General features: G+C 31.5%; 1 protein-coding gene across 2 annotated transcripts; it reads right to left on the bottom strand.

The window, feature by feature from the left end:
* Nucleotides 1-540: 540 nt before the first annotated feature.
* Nucleotides 541-25,999, bottom strand: LOC143063970 (cyclic AMP-dependent transcription factor ATF-2-like). Of its 2 annotated transcripts, XM_076236442.1 has the most exons (11): nt 25,852-25,999; nt 19,658-19,726; nt 18,270-18,396; nt 17,189-17,319; nt 15,805-16,082; nt 15,108-15,372; nt 12,002-12,216; nt 10,579-10,656; nt 9,168-9,264; nt 8,236-8,344; nt 541-6,379 (listed from the first exon to the last, which is right to left on the bottom strand). In XM_076236442.1, the coding sequence occupies exons 2-11, from the start codon at nt 19,703-19,705 to the stop codon at nt 6,132-6,134; spliced, it is 1,596 nt and encodes a 531-aa protein (XP_076092557.1). In that variant the 5' UTR covers nt 19,706-19,726; nt 25,852-25,999; the 3' UTR covers nt 541-6,131. The 2 variants fall into 2 exon arrangements, with proteins under 2 accessions (XP_076092557.1, XP_076092558.1); XM_076236443.1 differs by lacking the exons at nt 18,270-18,396; nt 19,658-19,726; nt 25,852-25,999 and adding an exon at nt 18,001-18,067.
* Nucleotides 26,000-26,582: the final 583 nt, after the last annotated feature.

Here is a 26,582-nt window from a genome sequence, read left to right as displayed (position 1 = left end):
AAATTTTGAATCATCACCAAAAAGTATACAGATGTTAAGATTAATATAACAAAGAAGTGTGTAAAGTTTTAAGCAATAATCATAAATCGTTTTTGAGATATGGCGCGACATGTAAAAACCCCTCCCCCTTTTCTACAAAATACTCAATTACTCAAAAATGAAATTTTTAATCATCACCAAAAAGTATACAGATCTTAAGATTAATATAACTAAGAATTGTGTAAAGTTTTAAGCAATAATCAAAAATTGTTTTTGATATACGGAACGACATGTGAAAAAAAACACCCCCTGTTTTAGTTACAAAGTGCCGTAACTCAAAAAGTTTTAATCTTATCTTCACCAAAAAGTATACAGATCATTTGACCATCATAAAAAACAACTATAATAAGTTTCTTGAAATTTGGATAAGTCGTTCTCAAGTTACGGTGCGAAATGTTTACGACGGAAAGACGGACAGGCGGACGGACACCGGACATTTGTATAACATAATTCATCCCGTCAAAATTTTGACGGACGTATAAAAAGAAGAAAAGCTAAGAATAGAGTTTGAATTTTTATGTCTTTGTAGATTGTGCCACAGTTTACATATTAAATGACAAGTATAAAATGACATCATTTAAACATATAAATTGATGAATGATACAAATTTTTCTTTTCTTAAAATAACTACTCTACATGAACTTGCTGAAAACCGGGGAATAATATGTGAAAAATTAAACAATATTCATATACAGTAAAATTTCATCAATTGAATATCAGCAGTTTAAGCAAAGCAGGGAATTTGTTGTGTGAATAAAAATGTTTGTTGATTTGTTATATTATTTTTTCTGTGTTAAGGTAGATGGGGTGTCTAAATTATAATCCATAGAATTTTTTAATAATTTGCCAAAATGAAGTTTATATTATGCTTTTTAAAAAAAAGTAATAAAAAGAATGGGTCACCGGGCTTTTTTTCATGCTACACGGTGTTCAAAATTGTCAAATTTTGTATAGATTATGCATGGAAACCCCAATTTTCTGCAATAAAGCGTAAACTACACCATAGAATTTTGAGATAACATATGAGAAGATAGCTTTGATAGTTTGCTTTCAGTTAAGAAAAAGAAAAAATGGGGTCACCTGACCTGTTTTCTTGTTACATAATAAAATAGAGAAATTCCTAACACATTCTATTGTAAAAATACCTTAATCTGAATTATCTGCCCTTGCATTTGAGTTGCCTCCCCTTATGTGGCAAAGTTGGAAAAAAATTGTTCAAACAAAACATTTCTGTTTTTTTGTAAAATACAATCATAAATATGATAAAACATGTCATTTTCTATGTAGAAGTGGAATTTCTTACACATGAATTATCTACTTCTCTAAAAATTTGCACATTCTATTAAAGATCTAGACCTTGTTTTCTGGTATCTCCAAATCCAAGATGGAGGAAGACACCCTATCTACCTTAAATGAATTATTTGTCTCACCCTATTTGTTATCTTATCCAATTTGAGGTTATTTAGGTGTTTTTGTTCTTGCAGTAATAACTGACAGACATTTTTTGGAAAAATTAATTTTTACAGATCTTTGAAATAAAGTTGTGCATATATATATAAGATTTCATCATTTTAAAACAATAAGGTGTAGTCTGGTTAACGCATATTTAAGAAAACATATGAAGCAAAAATCATTATTGAGAATGTTTAAACTTTAAGTTGAGTAAGCAATTTTGCTTAACAGTCGTGCAATATAACAAAATATCCTCTTTCAAGGTGCCATTATAATGAAATTTCACTTTTTAAAATAATTTGGTTGGTTATCTACTAAAATAATCAAAGACAATGCTTTAAAATTTTACAAAACTGAAAAATAACAAATATCTCAATTTGACAATAAAATTTACATATAAACTATCAAAAGTCAAACCTTTAAAATATCACACAATCCACAATCTTCCTACTGCAATAATTATTGCGAATTTCCTTATTTTCTTAAACATTTTTGTTCTTTCTGTTTTTGTGTACTTAGGTTTCTTTTTTAATGAATGTGTAATTTACATTTCTGTTTTGTTATCATAAATGGTATCACAACACTCAAAAGTAAACTGATGCCCATTTTACATATTAGAACCAGTCATATAAAGCATTGTATGAAGTAAATGTATGGATGAAAAATGCCATGATTTCATTAGTAGAAAAATTATAAATCTAACAATACAAAATAAGATATATATTTGAAAAGCCATATAAATAGTTTATATAATCTACATCACAAACAATGAATTTCTTTTGAATAAATTTTTAGTTCATTAGAAAATATTTTCCGTGTAAAAATAGATGTAGAATGGATACCTCTAAATACCTGTATCTTTAATTATTTATGTATTTTTCAATTTAGAACTTTTTTTCTGCATCAAATTGTAGAGTAATTGCAAAATATTCATCTGCATGTTTAACTTTAACTAAAAAAAATGAATCTTTGTTGATGTATCTATATAAGAAGAGATCCAAGAAGGATCCATTTGCCAGCCCTATTTGCAACTATCATAATTTGTTAAATCTTAACTTGGATTTAAATCTGATGTTTAAAAAACAATTCTATTTGTTGCTTTTCCTTTATCTGGGGACTTTTCTATACGCCAAAAAACTACAGTGTATAAAATAAAAAACTACAGGCTCTAAAGAGTATGTGTGGCTTGCCTTTTACCCTTATATTTTATTTGAACCCATGTCAGATATGTTGGTTTAAAAAAAAACCAAGATACCCAAATGATGATTGTGGCCAACTTTGGTTAAATTATGCCCTGAAGTTTCAGAGGAGATGGTCTTCATAAAAAATAACTGACAATGCTGACAACAGGCTACAGACTCCAAGAGATGGCAAAAGCTAACAATGGCCCTTTGGGCCAGATGAGCTAAAATCAAAACAACCAGACATATACTATTCTACTCAGTAAGTGTCATGGGGTATAAAATGTTAAGTGCATAAACAGAACAAAAAACTTATTCAAAATAAATTAAAAATTGTTCAATTATTTCTATTTTGACTAGTTTTCTTCAAAAGTCAATTCCAAAGATATAATCTAACAAGAAAAACATAATCATTTTACACAACTTTAACAATTAAACATACAAAAACACAATAAATTAACAAATATGAATAACAATTATAGTACACATATATATCTTATAAGCAATGGATGAACAAAGATTGCACTTAATGCTTTTAATATATAACACAACAAGAGTCATTCAAACACCAAGTCACAATAAATGCATTTACAGAATCACATATTTTTCTTCTTTCTCTGTAAACCATCTTTCCTGAGGTTATTATATATGTATTCAGATAGTCTGACAACATGGTTAATTTGTCTACTTAGACTAATTGTTGTTGCTCCATGAAACACAAAATAGTCAAAAATATTTCAGAATATGTTAGGACTTTAACTTAAAACTAATCTTTTTCAAACAAATTAATTAAAATTCCAGAAAAGTTCTTTTTGGTTTACATTGCTGTATTTTTTTAATATCAACATTTTTCTCATAACCTACTGTATAGTTGATGTTTTTCCCCTTTTTTTAAAGTAACATATGTATCTCGCTGTTCCAAAGTCATAAATCGATTGAGACAAAACAGATTACAAACTAAAACAGAGGGAAACACATCAACTATAGGAGTAATACCTGTCATAAAAAAAAACATATTAATTGCCCTAAGAAAATGTTACTTCCATTGCATTGGAAATTATATGTGTACAGGCTTTCTGGCAAGAGGTAAAGAAGAATGCACGAGGATGGTAATGGGGGTACCTTCATGACGAATAACAGTAAAAATTCTTGCCAAATGACGTTAACTGTAATTTTTGGTGCATGACGACAAAATATGCACGCTCTTTTAGACGATAATAAAATCGAATGATTTTGACGAATCACGTTAATTTTTTTCCAAAAATAACGGTAACGATAATTATTTGAGACCTCTGACAAATTACGGTAAGGATATTTTGACGAGTCACGGTAAAACTTTAATCAATTTGACGCTAACAGTAGCCGAAAATGGCTGTTTGACGCCTGACAGTAAAGGGCATTACTACCCTCATGCACCATTTCACAATCAAGATGTAAAGAATATGAAGGCGTTGACATCTCAGAAAATGTAAACATATTTGGTTTGTCTTTTTTCTTTGGTTGATACAATGTCATAAAACTTGTTAGAGCTCATGTTTCAGTATAACTTGTGAATTTGAAAATTTGCGTAATTTTATGAGTATGAAGCTTGTTCAATTTTTCACAATCTATGTGAAATTTGTTAAATCTTAAAATAAGCTATATTTATTGTGACTTTTTAACAAAAACAATTTAATCTTTTCTTTCATATCACAAGACTATCAGGATACATACACATATGATATCAACACAATATTCCATTTCTACCAAAATTAGAGAAATTAATTCTTGTGTACAATTATACAGTTTCAATCATATTTCTATCATATATTTTATTCTTCATTAATTTCAAACACATAATTTTCACAACAATGTGCAAAACTAACTTTGAAAAAAAAAAAAAAAAATACACTTTCACTTTAATATAACAAAAAATCTATGATAATCTGAAATTTTTATACCTTTTTTTCAGTGTAAACAGTGTATTACATACTATATTGTACAAAAAATATCATATCATGTAGCTTTCAAAACCTAGAATGAAGCAATTATTCAAATGGATGACTATTTTGAAGTATCGTAAAGTGTTTTTGTGTATCAATTTTGGGAAATTGGCAGGGAAAAAAGTAAAAAAAAAATAAGCATTATAAATATTCAAATGAAAATATTTATTGAGTTGTTAGAATGAAATTGTCTAGGGTCACACAACCAATGTTTAAGGCTTCTTCATGAGAATATAAATAATGCCTTAAAATAAATAACATAGCTTTTCTTAAATTCTAAAAATGTATACCTGAATTTATAAAACCTGCATGATTTTAAAACTTAACACTGAAATATTAGAAAACAAGAATGTGTCCAGAGTACACGGATGCCCCACTCGCACTATCATCTTCTATGTTAAGTGGACCGTGGAATTGAGGTCAAAACTCTAATTTGGCATTAAAATTAGAAAGATCATATCACAGGGAACATGTTCTAAGCTTCAAGTTAATTGGACTTCAACTTCATCAAAAACTACCTTGACCAAAAACTTTAACCTGAAACTTGAACTATCATTTTCTATGTTCAGTGGACCATGAAACTGGGGTCAAAACTCTAATTTGGCATTAAAATTTGAAAGATCATATCATAGGGAACATGTGTACTAAGTTTCAAGTTGATTGAACTTCAACTTCATCAAAAACTACCTTGACCAAAAACTTTAACCTGAAACGGGACAGACGGACGAACAGACGAACAAACAGACGGACGCACAGACCAGAAAAGTGAATAATCATTTTTTCATTAATCTAATTAAGATTTTGCGTTATTCTAATCAAATTTTTAACATACATGAATTAGCAGCACTTACAAAATAATTATGGGTGTTTATCGTTTTGAATAAATGTATTTCATGTTTAAAGCCAATGGTCCCATTTACTTCTTTAAATTGATTGAGGGGTAAAGTTCATCTACACTAGCCTGTCAACACTTGTAATTTTAAACCCTGCTTGTTACATGACATTTGATATTTTTTGGCTGATTTGTTCAAATAATTTAAATAATGTATCTAATTCAGAAAAAAGAATATGTTTTGATGAAATACAGAGATTAATGTGTTGTGAATAATATGCAAACTGCCATGTTTTACAGACAACATTATTCAAATACATTTAGTGTGAATTTTATTGTACATGAGGGAAAGGGGGGATACCAGACTGACATTAAGGAAACAAATCTGACCGATTTTACAGTACATAAATCATATATAATATGAACTTAATTTTTCTATAAAATTTGTTATAAATAAACTCAAAATATAAATCAACCATGATAAAAAAAAAATATTTAATTACCAATAGCAGAAGTTAATTTTCTTAAAACACCTAAAAATATCTAACGAAGCAAAAATATCATAAATTAACAAGTTTAACAAAAAATGGCTGCCACAATTAAAAATAAGTGATTTAAATAATATCTAACTAAAATCTTTTCTGGTCATTTCTTCCTGACTGGTTTTAAATTGTCTTGACTCATAACGGCAGGAACTATTCTAATTGTCTTATGTTCCACGGTGTTTCCTATGATGGTAGGTATGGTTATAGTTCGCTCCCCTGAGGAAGAAGCTACGGTTGATAAAGTTGAATAAGATTGATCGGGTAAAATGTGAGTAAATGATGTTACTGCAGTATTGTTTTCCTGTTTAAGGTTTATGGGTGTGTCATCCATGACTTCAGATTCTGTCACTGTAATAATAAAGATGAAAAATATCAGAGACAAAATGTAACAAAATAAATTTCAGATGCTGATACTAAAGTCAAACAAGATATGTACAAGTTACAACTTTTTATGCACAGTTATCAAGTGACAGACTACCAAATCTTGTATCTTGATAACACTAATTTCACTTCTGATAAGGTCATCGTATAGACTTAAGCAATGAGCAAAACCCATATGCTTATTCTACATTGACACTGAGATATATGTCCCTCCTGAGGGGAAAAAACATTTAATGTGGATCTCAGATTACAGAGTCAGTTATGAAATTAGCAAATAGACTATTGCTTGTCACAGAATTTTGTAATTTTTATGAAAAACATTTGCACTGCAAAAAAATATAATGAATCAGAAAGTTCATATTGTATGGTGACTTATAGTTGTTATTTTCTAAATCATTTTGTCTCTAGTGGAGAGTTGTCTCTTTGGCAATCATAACAACTTGTTTTTGAAGTGTGTGATAACAGTATCAAATCAGTATCAGTATTGTTGTGCCAAAGCTATTTATCTGAACAGAAGTATGGAAGAAACCCAAAAGAAGCAAATTAAAGAATTGGAGGAAAAACACAAATTTGAATGTCTAAGATTCGGAAATTTTATTCAAAGACTGGAAAAGAGAAAAGAAGACCTAAAGAAAGAGCTGAAGTCAGCGGAAAAGAAATTAGAAAATGAAAACATTTGCATAAAGAAAATTAAGAGTGTAGTGACACATCCAATAAAAAGAAAACTTAACTTCAGATAAACATTTTATTTTCATAAACATTGTTGTTAAATATTGAATATTGTTTTATTGCGCATGTATATATTTGTATATTTGTATGAATAAGAAAAGTTTCTTAAAATTTTTAAGAAAGAGGTAAATTAAATTTTTCATTTTAATGATTCCTTTTTGGTTAGTGCTAATATTGATTGAATTTTATGAATAACTTTTTCAAAAAGCTTGATTAATATTAAATTGATCATTTTTAATTCTGCGGACAGAATTCTTTATTTGACGGGAGGCAGTGTTGTGCCAAAGCTATTTAACTGAATTTACTTTCGTGATAGAAGTTATTACGTTGTTTAATGCAAATAGTTTGTGTAGTTCATTTTTATATTTCATAATTCCCGCAATATTTTGGTAATGATTTTACCGGGAGTTCGTAGCACATTTTAGGTTGTCATTCACGACTCAGATGTTATGCGGAGTAATTTTCATAGGAACTGCATAACAAATCCTTTATATATGTTAAAGTTGTATGGAATTACCTTTTACACATTCATTTATAACGATAATCTTTCATAATTGTAGTCTTTTGCTACACAGCGTTCATGTTTACATTGTAACCGTTAACCGGAAGTAGGGAATATCTATTTTTGTGTATTCACTTTGTAAACTAGGTCGACTATAGTCAGTTTCAAATTTGGATTGCCAACGATCAGCTGCTTTTAGAAACGAACTTCAGATATAACTTCACAGATTAGTTATTTTATAGGTAATTGAATATGTAGAGAATATTTAAATACTATTTATTGTAAATTGCAATACATTTCACATTTATTTCTGTTATAATAAACGGAATATATTTTACACCAGTTTTTCATTCATTGCTTTGAAATTGGTAAACTTAATAAACGGTCGGCGCTACAAGTATCACATCACTAATTGGCTGATATACTAGTGAATTCATATAATTCTAAATCAATTTGTTACAAATTATTTTTATATTGTATTCTGTAATTTTTTTTTATTGCTCTGATTACTACATGAACAAACATTTGTTAGTAATGAGAATTATTTTCTATTGATTAATTTAGACTAGATTTCTGTTCTATTATATCTTACCAAATTGTAATCCTTGTTTCTGCATGGCATGTGTGACAGGACAATCTTTGTGAGCCAACAATAAGGTTTTCAGCTGTGCTACTTCTGTTCTTAAAGAAGTTATCTCCCCCTAAAACATCAGTATCCATAGTTATATATTGTGATCAGTTTATATCAGTACTGGTAAAGTACCAGTTACTGTCAGAAATTCACAGTTTTTCTATATAATGTTTAACAGCACTCTACTAGGGCAATATTCTTTTAACTTCAAATGTGTAACTCATTCATAACAAATATAATACTTAGGAGTATTATTAGAACAGCCAAAACAAATCAATCTGTTGACAATCAGCTGATATACATGGTATTCGTAATATACAACAGATGTGTTCTCAAAGTGTTTAAAGTACATCAAATAAGAATTTATGTTTCCCTTACCTGACCACTAAAAACATGATAGAATCAAACAGCTGTTAGGAATACCCTATTCAGACAATATTTAAGGATGTAAACCAAACTTATGCATCCATAATGGAATAGGACATTATAGTTTCAAATTAGGAGAAAAATCTAAGTTTTAATATGATGTATATACAATACAATCTTGGAGGAAATTGCCACGTGTGTTAACCACAGGAAACAAAAATTGATAATTTACCATTTTTTCAAGATTTTTTCAAAATAAAATGTCATGGAAAGTAAAACAACCTCAAAATGTCTTGTTTTTAAGAAGCTGTACAGTTTTTTTTTAGATTTCTTTTTTTAAAAATGAAAGTGCATTAATTATTTTGATATGGATTAAAAATTGTTTTTTTAAATGATGGTTTACTAATAATTTTATTAAATTTTGATTTTGTATTTTCCAGAAAAATGGGTTTAAAAAAAATAAATGAGCTACAAGATTTTTTGGAATAAAAATAATAATATTTTAAAAGAATATGATCTATACCAACCTGCAATTTGTTGTTGTTTTGTTGTAAATCTGAACCCCTTTTCTCTAAGTTCATTATCCAGTTCTTCCTTTTCATACGACATCTTGCTGCTGCAGCTCTGATTAAGAGTGAAATTAAAAATCATTTAATCATAGCTTTTAATAAACATTTTAAAAAATATATAAAAAAAACAGTAAACATTAAACCTTTTTACTAAGGGTAATGGAAAGGATTAAAAAAATAAATGGGGAATGTGTCCATGGGACACAGATGATGCCCCTGCTTCCATATCATATAGTTATAAAGGGACATAACTGAAGAACTGTTAAAAGTGATGCTACCCAAGTTTTTACTTCTGAGTTTTGTTGATATAAGTATTGTGTATAAGTCTCATAAAATTTGGTTGAGGCTAACTTAATTTAGAGAAGAGAAACATGCCAAAAAAAATCAGCAATTTTTATGATTATTAGGGGCAATACTCAAGAATAGTAAAAGTTATGTCCCCCAATTTCCAACTTGATTTGAATTATATGGTAATAAGCAATGTGTATAAGTCTCATAACATTTGGTTGAAGTTAAAATAATTTAGAGAACAGAAACCACAGAAAATTCATCGATTTTTATGTTTATAAAGGGCATAACTAAAGAACAGTTAAAGTTATGTCCCCCAGTTTCCAACTTCATCTGTGTTTTGTGATAATAAGTATTGTGTATCAATTTCATAACACTTGGTTGAGGCCAACTGAAGTGAGAGAACAAAAACCATCTATAGGGTGTACAGACATACTAACAGACCAACCTACATACAGACATATTGATTGATTGTTGGTTGCTTAATGTCCAGTGGCAAATATTTCATGCATATTCAGGACGAGAACAAGTTCACAATAAATACAATAGGTAGGTTGATTCAATAGAAGGCCATCTGGGATGATGGTCGGGGAAATTTGGACTGCCACTGGAAAATGAGGGTATATTGGATAGGGACAGAAATTTTGCCTTGCAACAGGCCACCTATGGACCCCTCAAAGAGTTATTGCAAGGGTTCTTAACGTGCAAAGAGCGTGGCATTCTCTTCACACGAGGCATCGGATTTAACGTCCCCCTTCTGACCAAACGTGACTGCGAACTTGATACATCCCGCACAGCCAAACGGATGCCCCTACTTCGGCAAGCGTTTTACTGCCGGTCGGGAGAAGACCAAGTGACCATATTTCTATACCCCAGTATAAGGGCAGGGGCACAAATATTAAAGTAATTCATTATATTTAATCATAAATTCCATTTTGAAGGAGTATACATTGATGAGGTCATCTTAGGTCACATGAAAAAAAATAATGTCTATGAACTGACAGACAAAAAAACTTTCTACCAATCAAACGACGTCTTACATCCAAATTAAATTATTGGATATGTCAAAGGCTAAAATTACCTATTCCTTTCCAAGAATTTCTTTCGTCTTCCATCCATTGGGTCGTCATCGTCATCTCCTCTCATTCTTTTGCTTGAACTTATAAAAAATTATACAAGGAATTTATAAATAAAAGATAATATGAAAAAAAAAAAAAGAAATCCAGCCATCCTAAAAAAAACATGAATTGAATCACACTAGTTTCGAAGATTTAAGTGTGTAGTGTAAATTCTATTGTCTTGACAAATGTTTGACTTTGACGTCTTGCTTATCAACATGTTTTATTTTAGTTTTGCTTACAAGTATGTCATATTTAATTACTCAAATGTCTGATAAATGATGCATTTGTTTCATAATCAGCTGGTTCCTAATCTTTTCTTTACATTATTCCAGAAATCTTGTATCTGCTACCATGACCTATCAATTTTAAAGACCATTCACTATTATCTTCTGACACCTAATTCTCACTTTTGTGACCAGTAAATTACCATGACATGCAGCATTTATCAAAATTTTACTTTCTGAGGTAATAAAAACTTGAATTTTACTCTCTGAGGTAAATAACAATTTGAATTTACTTTCTGGTGTAAATAACAACTTTTATGAATCCAGCGGCACCAGCATATGGAGTATAAGTGTCTCAATTGAAACGTTACTCTAGAGCTAGCTCAAAGTACATTGATTTTGTTGAACGAGGAATACTGCTTTCTCAAAAGTTGCTAAGACAGGGCTATGAATCAATCAAATTAAAGTTATCACTCAAGAAATTTTACGGTCGTTATCATGAGCTGATTGACCATTATGACAAAAGTGTGTCAGAAATCATATCTGACATTCTTCCTCAGTCATAATAACCTTCCATCATTACCGAACTGAACAAAGAAATAACACGATGGGTGCCATATACGGTGCAGGAAATGCTTACCCTTCCGGAGCACCTGATTTCACTCCCGGTTTTTAGTGGAGTTTGTGTTGTTTCTTATGTATTATTTATAACTGTTGATGTAAATGTCCTTTGGTTTTTTGAGTCTTTGTTTACTCCATGGTTTTGATTGTTATTGTCTTCATCCAATTGTACCTGTTCGTGTTAATTTATTTGAACAATTCAGGTACGTCTCCACTGCCTTTAAAAATCAACAATTAATATTAAAAATATGTGTGACTATATCCACCCTTTTAGAAAACCATCGACAGAACTGAACATTAACATCTGTTTAATACGCATTAAGTTTACCTAGTTTCACGAACAAGCAATAAACCATGCATGGATCAACTGTGGAAAAGGCTGTTTAAATGCCTTTAATTCATAAGGCCATACCAGTACTTTAAAAATTCAAAACACAACATCTATAAGCAAGGATACTTTTGATGCAAATAGTATCAGATAAGCAAAATCTTTGCCTTAATTTCCCTTGTTGCGTTTAAAGATTCAATATACACTTACAATGAGGTTCCTTGTGTGGAATCCACAGTATCTGGTGATGATGCAGTATCAGAAAAATATGACTGTTCCATAGATAATGGTGAACTATGGGATATATTAGCCGCAAAAGATGAACTACTACTAATGGACCCATCGGGTGAAACTTGTATTATCTGTGTGTTTGATCGTGAACTTGGTGATGGTAATGTCTGTTGCTGTATGGCTTGTTTCAATTTCTACAATCAAAATTATAAAATAATTTTTAAATCAATAAACAGCTGCGCCATGAGTGCATGATACGCCCGACGTCTTGTGTGGAAGTTTTATGCAATAATCATAAATAGTTTCTGAGAAAGTTTTAAGCAATAGCCATTTATTGTTTTTGAGACACAGCGGGACATGTGAAACCCCCCCCCACCCTGTTTTTTTTTTTACAAAAAACTAAATATCACTAAAATAAAATTTTGAATCAAACCAAAAAGTATACAGATCTTTAGATTAATATAACAAAGAAGTGTGTACAGTTTCAAGCAATAAACATAAATTGTTTTTGAGATATGGCATGACATGTAAAAAAAAAAACATTCCCTTTTTTACAACAATACTCAATAACTCAAAAATAAAATTTCGATTCATCACCAAAAAGTATACAGATCTTTAGATTAATATAACTAAGAAGTGTGTAAAGTTTTAAGCCATAATCATAAATCGTTTTTGAGATACAGCGCGACATGTAAAAAAACCCTCCCCCTTTTTTACAAAATACTCAATAACACAAAAATGAAATTTTTAATCATCACCAAAAGGTATACAGATATAGAGATTAATATAACTAAGAAGTGTGTAAAGTTTTAAGCAATAATCATAAATCGTTTTTGAGATACAGCGCGACATGTAAAAAAACCCTCCCCCTTTTTTACAAAATACTCAATAACACAAAAATGAAATTTTTAATCATCACCAAAAGGTATACAGATATAGAGATTAATATAACTAAGAAGTGTGTAAAGTTTTAAGCAATAATCAAGAATCGTTTTTGAGATACGGTGCGACATGTGAAAAAAAACACACCCCTGTTTTAGTTACAAAGTGCCGTAACTCAAAAAGTTTAAATCTTATTTTCACCAAAAAGTATACAGATCATTTGACCATCATAAGAAACAACTATATTAAGTTTCATGGGATTTGGATAAGTCGTTCTCAAGTTACGGTGCGACATGTTTACGCCGGACAGACGGACAGACAGACGGATAGACGGACGGACACCGGACATTTGTATACCATAATACGTCCCGTCAAAATTTTGACGGGCGTATAAAACAAGAAATGTGCTGTCAGGTTTTTTGTATTTTTTTACTGTAGCCATTGCAGAATTTGAGGTCAGCTAGTAGGGAACAAAATTCATGTATTCTAGTGAATTTAGACTTTCAGGCTTGTAAGACTTGCCATGTTATGTGCCCATTTTCCAATCTATCAAGGATCATGAAAGTGAAAAGTGTAAATAGTCAATCATAACTCCAGAACCGCACAAGTTGAAAATTGGTAATATCGAACTTTGCCATCAGTAACAACATATTTAAATTTGAAAAGTAATGGTTGAATAGTTCATAAATAATTGCATGGAAACTGTTGGCAGACACCCTTCACTTGCCTTCCTGCTATGTAAGGTAAACTGGAAAATCAAAGAGCAGATTGCTCTGAGGGATACGATTGCCAATGTTTTCATTGACACATGTATACATGTAGCTGGATAATATTATTTTCAAAACTAATTCAACTGCACATGTTAAATGAAATTTACGTAATCTGAATAGTTACAAAATAGCCAATCCCGGTTAAAGTGTATGAACAATATACTTAGGCCTATTGTGTTTTATTTTTGTACTATCAATTCCAAGTTTACTTTCCACAGCAGTCACTGAGACTCAGAGTGAGAGAAGTATTTCACTTCGTATCTTATCTCCTATTTTCCTACGTAAATTCTAGGAGGAACCCCATTCCTAACTCTTTAAATATTTAATTTCCTCAGTGATCAAGACTCCTTTCCGTACACATTCCTCTGTTTAAATTGCGATTGTTTTTAATATAATACGACGTTTATCGACAGAACGAGTTAATTTCTCTCAACATGTTGTTTTGATTCAGGATTCATGGAAGTGACTTCCGGAAGGGAGACAACTCGAAACGATAATATGGAAGACTCCATTTCGCCTGAAGGGGTGTTTAAGTTAAACCTTTACGATGTGGACTACATTTATTTTAATTTAAATGATGCATATGATTTAAAATTATACAACAACAATAACCCTCAATAGCAGACATACATAGAAAGGATCCCTTGAGTTATAGATTAATCAATTGAGTGGGGAATTCAGAGCAACCATTTAATCTAATACCCCTTGAAGTCAAGAAAACTATATGCATGCTCATAATTACCTAAACAAACCCTGTAGTAAGAACGTATATTAACGTATATATATGACAGAAATAGATTTAACGGAATTCAGAGAACTCCTGTATTTTAATCACAACTGGGGAATTCCCTCTCACGTGTTTCTAAATTTATAAAAACACTAAATATAAATATTGCTTAATTCTGATTTTCCGTGTTGTTAAAAACACGCATGTAAATCAAGGGAAATATCAAACATGAAGATTATGAAAAGAACATTATAGGACAGTTGTATAAGTTCAATCCCTTTGTTTATTTTTACCTTTTAAACAAAGACAATCATAAAAATCTGAGATGGTCCTTAATGTTTAGAATAAAACGGTTGACGTGAGGGCATTGTCCTGAGCCAATGGTATAAGTCTACAGATTGCTTGAAAGCAATCATATCCCAAAAATCAATACTTAAGCATAAGGCTGTATACCAAATATGAAGTATCACAGACATTTACCTTCTAAAATATAAAGTTTTATACAATTAGAGTAGCACTCTGTGACATTTGACAATAACAAATTAGAGATAGGATTATAAAATTGCTGTTTCAAATTCAATGCAAGGTATATCACTTTTTATTTAATTCAAAAAATTGCCATTATCCCTTTTGTTTTGCAAGACTTATAAGTTCCACAAATTAAACTGTAAATCTCATTTGACTGATAAGCTAAAAATATTCTTGCCTGTTTGGTGAGTGATGTTTGAGATTTTTGTGGAGATGCTGTAGACTGTTGTGGAGCAGATTGCAGAAGACTCGTCTGACTAATCACATTTGATTTTGCCTGCTGCTGTGCAGCCTGGATCACAGGTACGCTTGGAATGGATGCTGGTATCTGAACTGGGACTGTTGTACCATTTGGAAGCTGTAAAAAGATCTGCATGGTACATTGGGACTGTTGTACAACTGGCATCACCGATATTGGTAGTTGGGCAACTGTGGTTTTGGGTCTGAAAATACAAGTAATGTAGATGAAGCAATAATCAATTTTATCTATAAGAATATTTATTTGTATAAAATTTCAAGTTTTTTCTATATTGTGTTTAATTGTCGACTTCACTTTTTTTCTTTTTTTTTTTTAAATCTTAATTCATTGAATTTTTCAAAACACTTTTTTTAAAATTTCTAACAAACATGATACTTGAATTTATACTTTTATACTGTGTAATAAATCACATAGATCAGTTCAATTAAATTTACTATAATATTGTTTTCCGATTATTTTGTGGCATAATGAAAATATAAAACAGTTATTTCTCAAAAAAATGTACAGATTAAAAGGCTGTCCACCCAGAGAGAAGATTGCCTGTCGAATAAATATAAACTCTCCAGAGTCAAAAGTCGGTTATATGAAAATAGTCTAAACTTCTAAGAAAACTTACGGAGACTGAGTAGTGGAATGTGCAGCAGTGATCAATGTTGTGGTTGACATGACAACCTGTGACCTTGAAAATGGTGTTACAAAGCAGACGTCTTTGTCTGTCACAATTATTTCTTGATCTTCGTCTGGTGTTTTAGGTTCAGGTTTTAGTAAAAGCTTCTCGGTTGTGCTACGTCTGATCTTTGTTAAAGGGCTGACCTCTGACAATGACCTTGGAATATGTGGTACAGGGGTGTTCAATTCAGTATCATTTCCAGAAGGTCCTGGTAAAGGTATCCCCTACAAAATTCAATAATTTCATTTGATTTATAAAATAAAAACAATTTCATAAAGCTGACTTATTCCTATCAATCCAGATATTCCAGCAGTCCTCTTTAAATATTTGCTTCTTAATAAAATTCATGTTTAAAATACATTTCTAAATATTTTATCATACTGAATTAACCCATACCATGCAGTGACCGTCATATAAAAAGCTTACCCAGACCACTGTTATTTGGCTCTCAATACTTTTAAAGGTCAACTAAATGATACTTTTTTCCAAAATTCAATGCATGTTTTACTTTTCTACATTGGCTAGAGATATAGGGGGAGGGTTCAGATCTCATAAACATGTTTAACCCTGCCACATTTTTGCGCCTGTCCCAAGTCAGGAGCCTCTGGCCTTTGTTAGTCTTGTATTATTTTAATTTTAGTTTCTTGTGTACAATTTGGAAATTAGTATGGCCTTCATTATCACTGAACTAGTATATATTTGTTTAGGAGCCAGCTGAGGGACGCCTCCGGGTGCGGGAATTTCTCTCTACATTGAAGACCTGTTGGTGACCTTCTGCTGTTGTTTATTCCTTATCCTGCTTGATCAGTAAGTACTGAGCATTCTTCAATAGACAACTTTCGAGTTTGATGCATTTCCGTCAAAAACTCTGGTTTTAGTGAACGTCATTTGTGCGTTTAGGGGCGTCGTCACTTCCGTTTCAATGTTGAGCGAGTGGTTGGAAAACTATAATTCTATATTGTACGAATTATTCAGCAAATTAAATTCTCAAAATTGACAATCAGCACTGATGTCATTAGGGAATTGTCATTAAGTACCTACAGAACAACCATTATTTCTAGTTTAACCTGCACAACGACGATCACTAAGACGCTTGATGAACGTAAATAGTGCAGGGATACAGGCGATCCCCTCTATCTGGTAAATGACGTCATAAAGGCGCGCATAATTGACGAGTTTTTGCCGGTGACGGATGAACTCGAAAGTGGTCTATTCAAGCAATCATATTTCTTAATTTCAAATTTCTGTATGAATGAATTAAAACTTACACAAACAATAGTACAAAAGCAAATTGTAAAGTAAACAAAAATGTAAAAGTTACAATACTCACAGGAACACCTTGGTCCCCATCACAATCGAGTGCCTTTTTGAATGCTTCCTCAAATGGATTTTTGTTTAATTCCTGGAACAGTCCAATCTCTTCACAATTTTTCAGAAACTTTGTAGGAGTCGGTGTTTGATCTACAATTTAAAAAAGAAAGGAAAATTTACAAAAAAAAATACACATTTATATGATTTTCTTCCATTCACCAAAAAAAGATTTGGTTACCTATAGTTGATAATTTCTGTCATTTGGTCTTATGTGGAGAAGTGTCTAATTGGCAATCATACCACATCTTCTTTTTTATATATTATATAAAATATGTAAGAAATAATGTGTAATTGGCATTTAATTTAAACTCAATGTGGTTTAAACAATTGACGAAATAACAGATACGGCTGCTGTCTCATTGATATACTACTCATTTCCTTTCCTTCATCAATTTAGAATGAAAATTTAATGAAGCATATTTGGTTTGGTTTGGTTTGATTTTTTGGTGTCAGTTTTTATTGGTGGCGGATGCCAGAGTGCCCAGAGAAAACCACTGACCTTCGATAGGAAAACTGACAATCCTAATCAATTAAGATTCGAGTTGAGTGCACCCTCACAAGCAGGGTTTGCACACACAGCCTCAGTGTTGACTGGCTAGTGATTACAGTCGTAACTACTTAGACCACTAAGCCACCAAGGCCCCTCATATTTGGTTTGAAAGCCAGCACATACCAAACTTACCTAAAATTAACCCTCCCATTCTGGAGGGAGATATACCAGTAGATGATAAACTGATTCAAGGATTCAATGCCAGCACATATCAAACTTACCTAATATTAACCCTCCCATTCTGGAGGGAGATATACCAGTAAATGATAAACTGATTCCAGTATTCAATGCCAGAACATACCAAACTTAAACTAATATTAACCCTCCCATTCTGGAGGGAGATATACCAGTAAATGATAAACTGATTCCAGTATTCAATGCCAGAACATACCAAACTTAAACTAATATTAACCCTCCCATTCTGGAGGGAGATATACCAGTAGATGATAAACTGATACCCGGATTCAATGTCAGAACATACCAAACTTACCTAATATTAACCCTCCCATTCTGGAGGGAGATATACCAGTAGAAGATAAACTGATTCCAGGATTCAATGCCAGTGACATTTCATGTTTTCTCATATGAACTGAAAGATGGTCTTCATTAGTGAACCTCTGCAAATAAGATTCAAAATATAGAAATGCATCCATCTATGATTACGCACAATCACGAATTGAACTATATTGTGGATTCATTTATTTTCGTGGGTATCAATTTTCGGTGATTGCTGGAAACTTGCATTTTCGTGGATATTTGATTTCGTGGTTTTGCCAATCTCTGTATACATAGCCTATTGAAAATATGTTATTCGTTGAACATTTAAAATCATGGTTCACCTGTACCCACAAATCCCACGAAAATTGATATCCAACGAATATTAATGAATCCACAGTATTATATATATACATGTATGTTTGGTAGATAAAATGTATCCAACTGAAACAATTTTACAAAAGGCTGCTGATACAATAAGATATACATAACTGTTCCAAATAAAATTTTAATTGCTCAATGTTAAATAATCATATAAAAAAGATGATATAATCTGAACACTTTTAAAGTGCAGAAAATGGCAATTGTCTTTGTGATGCCACAATGATTTCACCAATATATGTAAAAATTGACATGTTTAACCCAAGACAGCCATTTTACTCTGACATACTTTTTTTTCAAAATTTAATATGAGACAAGGACTATAATGCTAAATACTAATTCATCAACATTAAAATATGCAAGACAAAATATCCATCTTAAGGTTATTGTTTGATAGATTTAATTTTTGAATTATTGTGTACAAAAATTCGTAAAGGTTCGGCGGAACCCAGTGTCTCACCTACTTTTGCTGTTAATCGCAGGCTCAACAAAAATGAGGGAAAATATCAATAAAAATATTCCTCTTGATACTTTCTTTTGATTGTAAGAAGCTTATCTGTCCATTTATAAGTAAAATACAGATATACAGGTACAAAATATTAAAAAAAAAAATCCTTTTAGATACGAACTTTTGGTCATAAACAAGCTTTTGTCCAAGATGGTACAAATTAAAAATAAAATAAGAAAGTCATTAAAATTTTTTTAAATTTAAACACAGAGTGTATGTGTTGTTTTCTTGCAGAAAATCTAAGTCCATTTAAAAGTAAAATACGGAAAAAATGTACAAGTTTGGTAGAAATCCAGTATAGTTCAAGAAAAATTTCAAAAACTTTAACCACATTAACACACAATATTTGTGGACGCTGAAGCAAACAACGACGCCAATGGAATGTAGTATGGATTAGTTATGATTTTTTGACTTAAGTCAAAGGCTTGACAAAACTCATACAACAGTTGAAGTTTAAATAAACTACATTGTAGATATAAAACAAATTACTATACCTGACCACATCCATGTTCAATACAAACGAATGGTTTGTCATCATCCATTTCTCCCTCTATGGGAAAAACCTGTAAGAAAATAATCATTTATGTATCAGTTCCATACTGTAAACATACTTATTTTTTTACAGACATTTCATTTTTTTGCATTTAGCCCTTTAAAGCCCACTTAGCAGCAATTTAATTTAGTGATTTTCAAATTCACATGAATCTTTGATGAAGTGAGAAAGATGTAAGTTTGAAATTTTTGTGACAATTTATATCTGTGTTATTTTTCTACTCGTCAAAGTCACAAAAAATAAATCGCTTGCAAAAATTAGTTGGTTTAAAAGGCCAAAGGCCAGGTACCCATATCAAAATGAATGAAATAATGTATCCAAAGAAGTGGTAAGTTTGTTGCTTTTTAAACATATAAAGTGGAGGTTTCAAGTTCAATAATCGGACTAGGACGGCATACACTCTGTTAGACAGTCAGAAAAAAAACTTTCATTTGTACCATTTCATGAACAGAGCACAACTGTATATCCCTTGAGAAATGGCAATGATATCATTGTTCCTTTTCGTAGATTATCTTTTACTAAAGAATCTCTTATACCATCAACTATTAGACTATGGAATCATAAAATTGAGAATGGAAATAGGGGAAATACCAGTTTGTCCCTTTGAAAATCAGACTCTATATCAAAGTTTTAAACCCAATTAAAAAGGTTAAATACCACAAATAAAGATGTACCTAAGCACTATCTATATGGACGGAGGAAACTAAATATGATTCTAACACAATCGAGATGCTCCTCATCTTTCTTGAACTATGACTTGTTTAGTCAATATAATTGCTGACCCATCTTGTTTTTGTGGATGCAACATTGAGAATGTACACCATTTCCTTTTCGACCCTTCTTTATAACCACACCAGAGAGAAAGTCAATGAACAATCTTAAGATGGCTTCCTGATGACTTTATACTGAATGTTAAGTTACTAACATCTGGTAATCTGAAACTCTCGTGTGAACAAAATGTCAATATATTTAAACATGTATCAAGTTTATTGAAAGGTCTGAGAGATTCATTGTTATGTAGAAAAAGTGTATTTGCGGTACAGTTAAGTCATCATCATCATCATCATCAATATCAATTTTTATGTTACTACTGTTTCGGAGAGAGAGGGGGAGTAAGATGTGTTGAATACCTTTGATTGAATGCAAATCACTTTATTCATGTAACAAAGAAAATAACACAAAGCAAATTCCAATGCTAATTGTTCAGCACTCAAAAGTACAGTGTATGCGTGGTATGTGAGAGCAATGTTTCCAGTTCAACAATATAGATTAAACCAGATGCTCCGCAGGGCGTAGCTTTATACGACCGCAGAAGTTGAACCCTGAACGGTTGGGGCAAGTATGGACACAACATGCAAGCTGGATTCAGCTCTAAATTTGGATTGTGATTAAATAGTTGACACAGCATAGGTTTCTGACACAGAATGAATGTGTTCTAATGAACTTAAAATTTTTGTTTTCTCTTAGAGCAATTCACTATGCTGTTGAATATTAATCCTCTCAAAACAAGAATGTGTCCTCAGTACACGAATGCCCCACTCGCACTATCATTTTCCATGTTCAGTGGACCGTGAAATTTGGGTAAAAACTCTAATTTGGCATTAAAATTAGAAAGATCATATCATAGGGGACATGTGTACTAAGTTTGAAGTCGATTGGACTTAAACTTCATCAAAAACTACCTTGACCAAAAACTTTAACCTGAAGCGGGACAGACGGACAGACGAACGGACGGACGAACGAACGGACAGACGGACGGACGGACGGACGCACAGACCAGAAAACATAATGCCCCTCTACTATCGTAGGTGGGGCATAAAAATGTTTGAAGAAATTTTCTTTTTTATTTATGAAATTTCAAATGAGAAAAATTGAACCCAATTTTTTTAATCACATCCCCCTTTCCCTTATTCCAAAACTAATCTCAATTAAAATTTCTAATGGAGTTTGCAACAATAACTACTCATTTAAATACATCATAAAATATTAAGATGTAAAAAAAACTGCTTGTTATCACTGAATGTTATTTATTATAATTTATCAGTTGGTAGTAAAAAGTGAATATACATTGTATATTGTATATAACAAAGATTTAAGTTGATTCTGGACAAAGAAAGATAACTCCAATTAAAAAAAAATCTTGCTATTGCACAATATTTTGCAATTAGATATTTCTTGCTTACTATTCTGGACAAAGAAAGATAACTCTAATTAAAAAAAAATTGGCAATTTCACAATATTGTGCAATTAGATATTTCTTGCCATTGCGCAATACTGTGCAATTGAAAAAACTTGCTATTGCACAATACTTAATATAATAATTTTAGATCCTGATTTGGACCAACTTGAAAACTGGGCCCATAATAAAAAATCTAAGTACATTTTTGGATTCAGCATATCAAAGAACCCCAAGATTTCAATTTTTGTTGAAATCAGACTAAGTTTAATTTTGGACCCTTTGGACTTTAGTGTAGACCAATTTGAAAACAGGACCAAAAATGAAGAATCTACATACACAGTTAGATTTGGTATATCAAAGAACCCCATTTATTCAATTTTTGATGAAATCAAACCCATTTGGACCAACTTGAAAACTGGGCCAATAATCAAGAATCTAAGTACATTTTTAGATTCAGCATATCAAAGAACCTAACTGATTCATTTTTTGTCAAAATCAAACTAAGTTTAATTTTGGACCCTTTGGACCTTAATGTAGACCAATTTGAAAACGGGACCAAAAGTTAAGAATCTACATACACAGTCATGACAGTTAGATTCGGCATATCAAAGAACCCCAATTATTCAATTTTGATGAAATCAAACAAAGTTTAATTTTGGACCCTTTGGGCCCCTTATTCTGTTGGGACCAAAACTCCCAAAATCAATACCAACCTTCCTTTTATGGTCATAAACCTTTTGTTTAAATTTCATAGATTTCTATTTACTTATACTAACGTTATGGTGCGAAAACCAAGAAAAATGCTTATTTGGGTCCCTTTTTGGCCCCTAATTCCTAAACTGTTGGGACCTAAACTCCCAAAATCAATACCAACCTTCCTTTTGTAGTCATTAGCATTGTGTTTAAATTTCATTGATTTCTATTTACTTAAACTAAAGTTATTGTGCGAAAACCAAGAATAATGCTTATTTGGGCCCTTTTTTGGCCCCTAATTCCTAAACTGTTGAAACCTAAACTCCCAAAATCAATCCCAACCGTTCTTTTGTGGTCATAAACCTTGTGTCAAAATTTCATAGATTTCTATTAACTTAAACTAAAGTTATAGTGCGAAAACCAAGAAAATGCTTATTTGGGCCCTTTTTGGCCCTTAATTCCTAAAATGTTCGGACCAAAACTCCCAAAATCAATACCAACCTTCCTTTTGTGGTCATAAACCTTGTGTTAAAATTTCATAGATTTCCATTCACTTTTACTAAAGTTAGAGTGCGAAAACTAAAAGTATTCGGACGCCGGACGACGACGACGACGACGCCGACGCCAACGTGATAGCAATATACGACGAAAAATTTTTCAAATTTTGCGGTCGTATAATAATTAAACAATAAATCATTACAATACATTAAACTACAGTAACTATTTAACAGACTTTTCTACTCTTTACACAAGTATTCCACTTTCCAAACTAAAAGACAAATTGAAAGAGTTAGTATTGCTTTGCTTCATAAAAAAGAATGGCCAACGTAGATACAAATATCTTGTCTTAGGGAGGGATAAATCCTACTTTGTAAAGGATCACTCTGATTCAATAAAATTCTCTAAAACTGTAATTTTTTATCAAGATACTTGATTTCTCAATTGACAACATATTTGTTACGTTCGGAGGATGTATTTTTTAACAGACTGTCGGCATTCCAATGGGAACAAATTGTGCCCCTCTACTTGCCGACTTGTTTCTTTATTATTATGAGGCTGACTTCATGCAGGAACTTCTTAGGAAGAAAGATAAGAAGTTAGTGATATCCTTTAACTCTACTTTTCGCTATATAGATGATGTTCTTTCACTAAATAATTCAAAATTTGGTGACTATGTGGAGCGCATCTACATGTATCCCATCGAACTAGAGATAAAGGATACAGATACAGTTAAGTCAGCCTCATATCTTGACTTACATCTAGAAATTGAAAATGAGGGTCGATTGAAAACCAAACTTTACGAAAAAAGAGATTATTTCAGCTTTCTATTTGTGAACTTTCCTTTTCTAAGTAGCAACATTCCAGCAGCACCTGCATACGGGGTATATATCTCCCAATTGATACGATATTCTCGTGCTTGCATTTCCTATCATGATTTTCTTGATAGAGGGTTGCTACTCACAAGGAAGCTATTAAACCAAGAGTTCCAAATGGTGCAGTTGAAATCATCCCTTCATAAATTTTACGGATGCCATCATGAGTTGGTCATGTTGGTTGACCGTTACGGAATAACCGTTTCACAAATGATATCGGATATTTTCCTTACGTCTTAACTACAATCCCCTTTCCTTTCATGAATGTGACCTACCAAATTAGACCATTTACCGGATTTGTTATCACATAAGCAACACCACGGTGCCACATGTGGAGCGGGATCTGCTTACCCTTCCGGAGCACCTTAGATCACCCCTAGTTTTTGGTGGGGTTTGTGTTGTTTATTCTTTAGTTTTCTATGTTGTGTCATGTGTACTACTGTTTGTCTTTTTCATTTTTAGCCATGGCGTTTTCAGTTTATTTTTATGAGTTTGACTGTCCCTTTGGTATCTTTTGACCCTCTTTCATCATTAATTATGTCACACAATGGAATATATGGGCATATGACATTTCCAGCTTTTCAGATAGGATTTTCATCTGACAATCATTATAATGACAGTAAATCAACTTTTCTTAATATCAAACTTGTACAAATACAAATGACTTGTAAGTTGTTTGTTAGATCAATTTTAATTTTGTTGATCAATACATCAATTTTTGTATTTTAATATATGTAATTGTGTTCAATGGTAGTATTCAAAATGTATAATTGTATAAATGTATGAGTTCCATTTTCTCATTCAATGTAAAGCGTTAGAACTTAATAGCAATGTACAATTTAGTAATTTAAGTGATATAGTTCCATCTTTTGTTAATATGTGTGAACAAGACAAGTTTAGTTTCATTTTGAAAAGTAATGATATGGACATTAGTACTGTAAGTGTAGCTGGAATAAGCGATATGTATGATTTGAACATTCATTTAAAGCAAACATAATGTTGTTAGGAGCTTTTATAGTACTTATTAAAGCTGATTGTAATAGCTTGGATTAATAATATTGTATGAATAACACCTCCACGCAATGTAAATATAAAAATATGTATCTCTTATCATGATCATTGAGAAAATATGTTTGGTTGGTTTTTTTTGGTTTTTTTGTTTGTTTGTTTGTTTGTTTATTTTTGTATTTGTATTTTGTAAATGTCGGCTGGTATCATTTCTGTATAGGAATTTACACCAATAAAATTATTTGATTTGATTTGATTTAATTTTGATTTGTATAACTAGTAGAGGAATACTTTGTGAATTATTCATTTTTCTCCCTTATATCATCAGATTTTCTAAATAATTATATACATCTTCGCTACAATCTATGTGTAATTCAATAAAGAAATATTGATTGCTCAAAAGGTATTAAACACCTATTTCTTATAGTAATTTATAACTGTGAGTGTATTTGTTCTTAATACGTTATGTTGTGTATGTTATTTCTAATTAATTTGATTAAACATAAATATCATTTAACTCTTTTATATATGGTCTCTTTTATATGAAGTCCAGTAATTTACATTCGATCATGTTGCATGATGTTGACTAGCCCAAACCTGTTTTGAAGTTGTAGCAAACATGTAAAGGGCGTTTATAATCTCGGCAATCGTGTTTTCGACATGTAACCATTGTGCATATACACAAATAAATTATATATTTAACATTCGGTTCTCTTTCATTTTCGTTTTGATAAACAACCGACAGCACCAGCGGGCACCTGTTCCGTTTAAATGAAGTGTTTAACAAATATCTATCTAATTATTATATAATAAATGACAAAAATTTACATCAATGTGTTACAGATTTCATTTCGTGTAATATTTTTTCCGACTATAACTTACAAATACTGATATTTATCGGTTTCTTTCGTCAGGTTAATTTTTTGATGACAGCTATGGCGGAATACACACAAAAGGTCAATATATCAGTGTTTACTTCCGGGTCATATGAAATGGTTTTGATTTGTTTTTTCTCGTATTTTAAACTTCATTCGACCTTCCCAAAAAGATACTGGAACGATCAGTCATGATATAAAGGGGAAAGTCCAGTGACCCTTATCAAACTGAAATGTCAATCCCCTCAAATTTCTGAATTAATTGCCTTTTGTTACCTATGCTAATAAACTAATTAATGTTATTCAAGCCGGCAAAATACTATAGCATATTTCTATGAGGGGGAGGACATGGGTAAGGGAGACAGGGAGAAAGGAGGTAGGAGAAAGGGGTGGGAGAAAGGAGAAAAAATAAAATATCTCTCCTTTTAAAAAATTTTCTAATATTTCAAGAAAAAATATCTCGAAAGGAGATGTTTTATTCTAATGGAAGAAAGGAGAACGGGGGTAGGAGAAAGGAGAAGAGGGGTGGGAGAAGGGATAAGGGTACCCCCTGTCCTCCCCCTCTTCTATAGAAATGGCTATTTTTTTGTTTACACATGTATGCATGCAATTAAACAAAAACAAAAAGAATGTTTAATTTAAGACATTTAAACATTTTTGATTTTTTTGATGCTACATGTGTATATGTCAGTGTGTGTATGTATGGGATTGACAGAAGATTTTTAAAAATGTATAATG

The sequence above is a fragment of the Mytilus galloprovincialis genome, chromosome 2 (genome assembly GCF_965363235.1).
Source record: "Mytilus galloprovincialis chromosome 2, xbMytGall1.hap1.1, whole genome shotgun sequence".
In the NCBI taxonomy this organism is placed as follows: Eukaryota; Metazoa; Mollusca; class Bivalvia; order Mytilida; family Mytilidae; genus Mytilus; species Mytilus galloprovincialis.
This window is presented reverse-complemented; position numbering and strand designations above follow the sequence as displayed.

What these genes read in the sequence shown, in the direction of transcription:
- LOC143063970 (XM_076236442.1), bottom strand. Translation starts at nt 19,705, where the DNA reads ATGGATGATGACAAACCATTCGTTTGTATTGAACATGGATGTGGTCAG. An exon ending in AATGGGAGGGTTAATATTAG is followed by an intron (nt 17,320 to 18,269) that starts GTAAGTTTGGTA and finishes TTTAAATTGTAG; the next exon opens with ATCAAACACCGACTCCTACA. An exon ending in GAAACAAGGATTACAATTTG is followed by an intron (nt 6,380 to 8,235) that starts GTAAGATATAAT and finishes TTATTATTACAG; the next exon opens with TGACAGAATCTGAAGTCATG.